The sequence below is a fragment of the Nestor notabilis genome, unplaced genomic scaffold (assembly GCF_000696875.1).
Source record: "Nestor notabilis isolate BGI_N333 unplaced genomic scaffold, ASM69687v1 scaffold13776, whole genome shotgun sequence".
NCBI classification, from domain to species: domain Eukaryota; kingdom Metazoa; phylum Chordata; class Aves; order Psittaciformes; family Psittacidae; genus Nestor; species Nestor notabilis.
In genome coordinates, this window is record NW_009933385.1 from 3,871 (window position 1) to 13,275 (window position 9,405).

The following is a 9,405-nucleotide window of genomic DNA, read 5'->3' on the forward strand; positions in this document are numbered from 1 at the left end:
ATTATAATTACATTTGCAGATATGAACAGCCAAAATTGATGCTGAAGACTATTAAACACAAGGAAGGAAATCACCAGGACTTAACAGCTGGTTGTTTAGCATAAAACCTAATGAGAAAAAAAAGTATTCAAACAATCTGTGAATTCACATAGTTCCCCTTCTTACTCTTGCTTGCTAAGCCACTTACTTATATGGCTAGATGATGCAAGTAGCTCCATGAAGAAACAGGTATGCAACTGAAGAGACCAATACACATTGAACCACAATTTGACTCAATGTTGCTTTTAAGTTTATTGCATTGTTATATTAAGCATTTATATTTACATACAATTCTGAATTATTTAGCTACAATATACCAAAACTGTCGTGATGATTCAATTATTCATTTATAAAGACCTTCTATCTTCAAACAAGAGTTAAACCCAGTTCTCTTACAGGCAATTTTGGAAGAAAAATAATTACTGACTGAAAATGCATGCAAAAAACTACGGTGGTTAGGTTACTATCATGTCTCTCCTGGCTTTCTAACATTCCCTCAAAACATAAATGCTATACATGTGTTGTGTGAAAAATAGTTGGGAATCTCATAAAATCCCCAAATGGTGATAGAAGGGTGCTGATTATTGCTATATGTCAAGTCTGCAGTCAAATACACATATGTGTATGTGTATATATACGCATGTCTCCCAATGTATGTGCACGTATAGAGAAGTATATATAAACACATACACACACTCACACACCAGAAAATTCTAGAGGTAAATATGCAGGCTTACAAATAAAACAAAATACAAAGATACTAGTATGAAATAGTCCTAAACAAAAAAAGATAATAAATATTCAGTGAGATATATGGCATTATTATAAAGTGCTCTACTAAAATCTCACTTGTTAAAATAACAATAAAAATTATGTTCCTTTTAGTCAATTTATATAATTTGGTAGAGCCATTAAATATTATTATGTATCAGCGACTCTATGCTTCCTTTTAAATTTTAAACAAATAGATAGAAGCAGAAATAAAAGGCGAAGCAGCTAAATGAAGCAGTACTATTGGAGCCTTCCAGGCTTTTGTCCTCAAATTCATTCATGACTGCAAAATGTCAAGCTCTAGAGTTTATAGATTAAGAAGTACAATTCCAATTAAAATTATGAAACTAAACAAAATTCAATTTGATCTTAAGGACAATGACAAAATGAGAAGTTTCTATCCTACTTTAAAATAGAAAGGTTTGTATTGCAGAAATAACTGAACGCCTTATCCTGTGCACTCCCATCCTCTTTCCTCATGCATGTGCAATATAGTTCCACTGAAACCTAGTCTCTAGGTCTCATTTCTCCCCATTCCACCTAATTTCAAAAGCAACCTGGCTCATATATTACCATATCTTGACCAGTCTGCTTCCACCCTTCTGATTTTCAGCCAAACTCATGAAAGAATACATCTACAAGAGTGTAAACATTTTGAACAGCTTTATGCCATTTCTTCCGTACCACCAGAAGTTAAGGAGACACGTGGTAGTATTGAAGAAAAAACAACTTCAGGAAATAAAGTGAAACAGCCCCACAATGTGAACCTGTCTCACTGAATTAATAAGAAAGCGAAATATCTTTTCATATTTTAGTCCAGCAATTTTGGTTTTCTCTTCCCCCTCTTCTGTTGACATTCCTTGTTACAATTGCTTTACTCAACCATGGCAACTTTTTGTGATTTCCCCCATGGTTTTATGTATAAACCTGTCTTCTGTATCAGCAAAAAAACCCAAAAAACAAACCAACAACCCCACCCCAAACAACAAAACCAGCAAATGGTTGCTTTTAATGTCTACTGGAAAGCACACTAAAGACTAATGATTCAGCTCTGACATCCCAGTTGAATTAAACAGCATGTAAATTCAACTTCCTTCAGGAATCTGATCTGGCCCTGAGAGGGCCCACTTCTCTGTTGTGCAACTTTGCTGGCGTGACTTTCACCCCATGCCAAGGGTCATCACCTCTTCCCTATCTATTCCTATCAACACCATCCCTACCCCTATCCCTGTGTGGGACTTAGCTGGTGCACTGGTCTTGCACTGACTCTCTGTATGGAGGCAAAATCCATATCAAGCCATAGAATTGGCTACAGCTCCTGGCTTGCAGTAAATGCATAATGATAGCATTGTCTTTCTGCTCCCTTCCAAGAACTGAGAGATACTGAGCTGCCTAACTCATATTATATTAGTCAACAATATATTCCCTACATCTGAAAGAAGAGAGACAAATAGAACCTAAACTAATAAAAAAATCGTAACAGCTGAGCAAGAAAGCAAGTTTTCGGTATACTACCTGGCACACCACCAATATACATATTCATGAGCTACATGGTAAAGAATGTACTGAGAGAAAAACAATGTCCTCAGTTGCACTTCAGCAGTTTCCCTTATTCAACACCAGAGTCTCACATTCTGGATATAAAACTGTTGCCTGCAGATTCAGTGCAATTTCCCCTTTCCAAGGCACTTAAAACTATCTAAAACCTGAACTGCGAACATAAGAGTGTAACTCCCTGCTTCAGTATTTTTAAGATCTGCTCTGACATTTCCATCCTGTCAAACATACCTTCACTAGCAGGTTTTTTTTGGCTAGTATTCTGGTAGTACACCAGTTAAGGAAGAAGGAAGAGCATCCCATTTATGATTTCTTCTAAGTGGCATCTTCTCAACTGTTCTTGTTCACCAGCATAGCCACCACCCCACATAACTGCTTTGTAAAAATCTCTGTCCTTTGCAGACCCATCAGAGATTTAACTGCAAAGGCACAGGTACATGTGATTGTGCAGGAGGCTTCATCATGTATGAGTATTAGATAAAAATATCAGTTGAACTATATATTCCATGTAATATTAATTTGCTTTGAGTTCCTTTTAATGGAGTTTAGCTGCAACACTTCTAGACACACTTCAAATAACATCGCAGTAAAGTGATCTGGACTGCTGAAGCCAAACTCCTTTTATTTGTTGAATAGCAGCAAACCCAAGACTTCTAATAGCAATATTTATTTTTATAGACACTTCACATCTCATGCTGAAGCAGATATAAATGTGGTCATAAAATCATGAAACCAATACACTAATGTGCCAAATGTAGAGGTAAAGACACTCTAATTGTTTGGTTTGGGTGCAATTCCCTGATCCCTATCTTCTTATGAAGCAAACCCCTGATTGATAAATGCTCTAAAAATTTGTGTATAACCCCCTCCGCAAGTTTCTACATTTTTTTTCCATTCTAGAAAATCATATATAAATAATTTTAACCAATTACTGAAAATGGACATTTTAACCTTTCTTTCTGCTCAGTACATTTGTTACACAAGATGAGCTACACGCATCAGATGTTGATAGAGTGAGCATGTTTCTTGCACAGTGGCTTGTCCTTCTTGGAGAAGAAAGTCTGACCCTCCAAACTGTCATTACATACCTGAAATGGGATAAAAAAAGAGAAAAGATCACCCAATTCAGACGGAGGAATTACACCGTACATTATTCAGAATGCTAAACCATGGCAACTGTGCACAAATATATTCAAAGAATAAGAATTATTACCTTTTTCTTAGGGATACTCTTTTTGATGTAATACTAATGGTTGCTGTAAGCATAACCTTTCTTTCTCTAAGTCAGCAAGTTCTTAACTGGGAGCAGCGTTAGGTTCAGCATTTAAAAAGAAATCCAACCATTAGGATTGGGGGGTTGGGGTTGGTTTTTTTTTTTTTTGTCATACAATATTAGCAGGTGATACATTGGCTACAGCATCTTTATATCAAAACACAGCCTGTTCCTGTATGGCCTTCAAAGCTTGCTCTGAGGAAGGGTTAACATCAAGGGTTAAATGCCAGGACACATGGCTGCAACACAGGCCAACTTGTCTGGACCGGTGCCAAAGGCTCACAATAGCAACACACCTTCCAAATAACTGGGAAAGTGCTTTTTGTTTGGGCTCGGAGGATTGAAAGAGGCTATAGTTGTTAACTCCTACATTGGTCAGGTTAGCACAAGCACTGCTGCCATGGGTTTGTTTAAAAGGTAGATTAGTTTTACTTACTGAGCATACAAAGCAAGTGTCATGCCAAGTGTGGCCCAGAGCTTCAAGAAACCTGTCTCCAGCTTCAATGGGGAATTCACAGCCATGGCACATAGTACCGAAGAGGGCATAGTAATCTGCAAACAGATACAATCAGGTTTTAAAGGTGAAGCATCTGCAGAAAAACAAGACTGATCCTTTGAAACTGTTGTGCTTTTCTTTCAAGGGCAGTGGGTTTGCACTAGCTGAGTTTTGTAATACTGGGTACCCTGAGTAAAGAGTTCCTAGATTGAGAGACCAGGATGCCCTCCTTTCCTCGCTGATTCAGTTCTCAGCCCCCTCCTTACCCTTTCAAGTGAGCAATGCTTCCATCTTCCTGGAGTTTCATTTCCTTGAGATCAATAGCACACTCAGGGTAGGGAAATGCACTCCTTGCAGAGCACCTGTGTGGGTTCTATGTGCTCCTTACGTTCTCTCCAGCTCTGCCTTGAAAGCATACCCTGACTGTTCACAGGACTGACCTCCTCAGCAAGTAACAAGCTCCTGCCTACCCGGACTGCACTACACAAAATCATGCCATCATTAGGCTTCTGTCCTAAACAGAGTCTAGCAATTTGAATCAAACCAGAACAGTTTTCTAGTCAATGGAGTGTATTATATGGCTTTAAAAAACCCCAACCAACCAACAAAAAATCCCCCCCACACAAAAAAAAATCCAAACCAAAACCAAACCAGAGGCTTTAGGGTATATTAATTGTTTCTAACAAAAAGTATCAGTAGGGTGTTAGGATGGTTTTCAGTGAATGCAATCACTGAAGGGTAATTGCACCATGCATTTTTAGCCACAATATTGATTTGGTGCTGTTGGAGGCTACCCTGAAGTGAAAAGTTCCTCCAGCAGTCTCAGGGAGCAAGGACCAAAACAAAGGGCACCGAGCCATTCATATTCCTCGCTGACTGCACAGCTTGAAAAAGAGAGAGCAGGGCAGAATAGTAGGATTAAATGCATGTATAAAGTTGGGTGGGAGGCACTGACATCCACACCCACCCCCATGGTGACACTCACTTTTCTGTGTATAGAGCCATCTCAGGGGCTGCAAGTCACCACAGCCATTTCCTGCCTGCCAGTGCAGACGTTTCACCCCAAGTTTTCTGTTTTTTTCCACTTATTTCAACTCTCAAACACCCCATTCTAAGAAGGAAATGTTTTCTTGCACAGAAGACAACAGCATTAGTGCTGTAACACGAATGAATTTGGACTCAGCAGACTATCATAGCAAATACATAATGTCATGCAACATTACGTCTTCATAAGATGAACTTATGAACAGAGTGGCAACCATAATGAAGCTTTGGACTCCATCCTTTATATTAACAGTCTGCCTCTGACAGGGAAATTAGATGTCAGGGATTGTTTTCAAGGACACTTATAAAGAATGGCAAGCAGGGTACGAGATTTTGTTTCTCTACTAGATCATACGGATGTGCTGAAGCTCTAGTACCTACTGTAGCAGAGCCTAAGAGGAAAGCTCTGGTTTTGTTCAGTAAGACAGTGTTTTGTATGATGACCTCAAAAAGCATAATCTTAGGAGGCATCTCAGAGGAATGGGGAACACAAGTGCTCTGGAAAAGCAAAGCCCTCGATGGCTGCCTGTGGCGAGAAACAGCTTCCCTCGTCGCCTGCCTTAATTTGTGCTACTGGGATGAATTTGCAAGTGTTTAAGCAGAAGACAGAGAATAAAAATGTCAAATGGTAGGACATATTTGTGCAAAACCCCTGAAGGACAGAGTCTCGTGACCATACTGTTTCAGCTCTTTGCATCTGTGTCCATACAGAATCTTTTAGTGATATTCCTGGTGCCAGTAGTTAAAGCCCTTTGTAAGTTGGCTGTGGTTTGTGTTGATAAGTTTATTGGCTTTTCTTCTGAAGAAAGGGCAATAGATAAGGCAGACTGAAGGGCATAAGTTTTCTTTTGCTTTTGCATGCTTGAATTGCATACCATAGAAGCCTTCCAAAGCAGACTTCTCATCCAGTCACATATCAATGCTTCCTGCAAACAGCATAACTAGATTACTAACTCTGCACTTAAAGTTCAAAGTTGTAGATAATCTGCATTTTTAATTTAATTTAGCGTTGACATCCAAACCTAGAACATTTTGCAGATTAAACCCCGTTAGTACTAATAGCTAATGTTATTATAATTTCAAACATAGATTTAAAATTAGAACCTTCCTTTGCACTAGGAAGTAAAGTTGGCAATGACATTTACTCCTTATTTCTTTAAAATTAGTCAGAGGCTCTTAGCTCCAGCTAGACTGAAAGTCTTTGAAGAACAAATATATCTGAAATTAACATCTAGTTAGAAAGCCATGGCCATTACAATGTGTCACTGCCAATAACACCTCACAGAATGCATCTACATTAACTTGTGCTACCAACCTTCAATCTCAGAAATAAACTTTGTGAGAAGCATAGTATTCTTGACATTTTTATCCCAGTTTCCTGCTCACAGTATAGGAAAGCGTGCATTTGTGCAAGGAAGTTGTAACAGTAGCACAAATCAATGCACCACACAACATACGGGTCATTTGGTGGCAGGAACAAGAATTCAATATTAGCAGAACAAACTTGGTCACGAGGTTTCCACCCAAAGGGGAGTTATCGATTCCCCCAGTACTATTTTTGAATCGTCAAATGGTTGCAAGATTAAGGGCTTCGGATTGCTCCAGGATGAAATTTCACCATGCTGTCACACTGGAGGATGCTGCTCATGTATCTGTTTCCTCTGCTGCTCCATGAATTCAATAGGAGCAATACATTACCCTACTCGTGTCACTGAATTAGCAATAACCTACCGCGTCCTTTCGTATCTGCCAACACCTCACTAAAGCAACTCTGACAGATAAATTTGAGATAAATTTTGCCTGCTTTCCTTATCCTTTCAGTACTTAGCACCCACTGTGAACAACTGTGGGATCGATCCAGAAGGAAATCTTAGCGCTAAACAGGTTGTTAGGATGTCATGCTAAATCCTTTCCTGGTCAATCCACTTCCACCTCCAGTTAAGCTACAGGAAAACCAGAAAAGGTTTGACTGATGGTTCTAACGCAGACGTAAACATCATGCAGTGTGAAAATAGACAATTTTGACACAATTTTCTTTCTTTTCAATTTTGTGGGAATTGTTTTACAAATACTATCTCTTTTCTTCCTACCCCAGAAGGGTACATGGAAAGTTTTAAGCAAATGAGAAAACCAACATAAATAAAAACTGTTCATATTAATAAAAAGATATGATTAGCTGGAAGTGCCAAAAACCAAACCAGAATCTCTCTGAACTTCAAAGCTGCATCTTTCATGTAATATTGCTCATCAGGCTTTCAAGTGCTATAATCGTATCACTGTATTTTTCCCCTGACAGCCTTTTTTTTATCCCAGGCTTATGCTCAACAGATGTTATCCCTGATCCTGCAAAAAACTTCCTGGGCAGACTGCTTACTCTCGGAAGTCCCTCCTGGCTGTGAATAAAGCTGTTCAGAGTAAACCACATCATTGGCATTTGCTTGTTCAGTAAATAAAGAGATTTACATAAATTCCAGATTATTTTACTGCCAACCAGAAAGTCACCCCAAAATCAACACTTTGCTGTATCACTGATACTGACAGCTGAGGGCTTAACAGGAACAACCAGTAAAACCAGTGACAGGAAGCCTGCTCCTGCCAAAGCCAATGAAAAAATTCTCACCAACTTCTACTGCAAACTTGGAAGTGTCTACAGTGTTTGTTGCTGCTTTGAATTGACATACCAAAGTTACACGAATTTTCTGGGGAACTTCTTTTGACATGAAGCTTAAGAAAAAGGAATTGTTATTCTTTTCCAACCTTACTGAGCTCTGCTTCCCCACACAGCTGCAGTAAACCTGGGTTGCGTTGCTTCTTACCGGTCTCACAGTAGGGATCGCCATCTTCTAAGTGGAAGACATTATTGCGGATGGGGTTATGACAGGCCACACACACGAAGCAGGAAACGTGCCAAGTTTGTTTCAAAGCATTTATTACTTCCTGTGGGGATTAGAAAACGTGTTATTAACACATTATTTTGAAGTGATGACTAGACTGTGGTGACCATGCCTCCACACTCGATTCGTCTCAAGAATATTTTGTTTCCTGCTGCTACTTGGAAAATGGGTTGTGCACACAATTTCTGACGTTAAATTTATTTATGGTACATCCCCTTGTTTGTCATAAGCAACCTTTCACTTTTTAGAAGATCCAATGTAGAGCTGGACAGATTTAACAGCTCATTTGTTCACCGTTTTCATTTTTCAGGATCTCACCCACAACAGTCCCCTGAAAAAAGAAAAGCGGCATCTCTGACGTCTCCTCAAGGCTGTGAATAGTTAATCAGAAAACATCATGTAGAAAATTATGATCGCTCTGTGTTGTTTTGGAAGATGCAATAGTGCCAAATATGACTTGAGAATTGTGCTGCCAGAGCCCTGCATAACCCCCGTTACACAAGAGTCCAGACGCATTGCCGTCTGCAGTAAAGCGGTGGACGATCTGCTGGCAGGCTCAAATTAGCAATATTAGTGTCAATAACACATCCTTCTACCTACATTACCCCTGGGAACAGTTCAGTACTTCACATTTAGCCAACCAGCAAGTTCCTCAGTGTTCAACCCAGCTAAAGAGCATTATTTAACACACGCCTCCTACCCCCGAATTCTGTAAAGAGCTGCCAATTAAATTTTGCTCAAGAAAATCTAGTAAATCACAACAGCTGCAGAACAGCTTCAGAAAAACAGGAGCTGAACCTGTAAGAGCCAAGAAGATGGCGGCTTCTCAAAGAGACTGAAAAGGCTCGACATTAGAAAAGCCGAAAACATATTCTATGTGTGGTGGGAGCTGAAAAGGTATGTCAGAGTATGTTTGGAAGAACGCAAACTGGGTCAGATAAAGGGGAATTTCATTACAGAGAAGCAATGAACATCGTGGTTATTGTTCCCATTGAGAAGCGGGTCACTTGCTGGTCACTTACCCCAAGAATCTTCCTCTGGCACTTTGAACACTCAGGGGCGAAGAACTTCTCATAGCAGACCTCACAATAAAGCATCCCTTTCTCTTCCACAAATCCAATGTAAGCCATGGAGGTTTTGCAATGAGCACAATTAAACTCCTCTGGATGCCATGACTTCCCCAAAGCCACCAAGAAGGGTCCTCTGATTAGAAAGAAGAGATTTTGTCAGCTAATGCCCCTGGGTTGGCTCCTGCAAAAGTTGTATATGCTTAACCTACGACGATGCCTCTGTGCCATTACTACAGAGTTCACAAACATAAACCACTTCAT

The 9,405-nt window shown here is 39.6% G+C and overlaps 1 protein-coding gene across 1 annotated transcript in view; it reads right to left on the reverse strand.

The window, feature by feature from the left end:
* Positions 1-3,239: 3,239 nt before the first annotated feature.
* LOC104407547 (PDZ and LIM domain protein 5-like) overlaps positions 3,240-9,405 on the reverse strand; it is a gene marked incomplete at its 5' end in the record, with an annotated part of 25,075 nt that continues 18,909 nt past the window's right edge. The window contains 4 exons of the mRNA XM_010016862.1: positions 3,240-3,455; positions 4,077-4,192; positions 7,997-8,117; positions 9,097-9,277. Coding sequence (XP_010015164.1) covers positions 3,366-3,455; positions 4,077-4,192; positions 7,997-8,117; positions 9,097-9,277 — 508 coding nt within the window. The remainder of the gene's footprint in view (positions 3,456-4,076; positions 4,193-7,996; positions 8,118-9,096; positions 9,278-9,405) is intronic.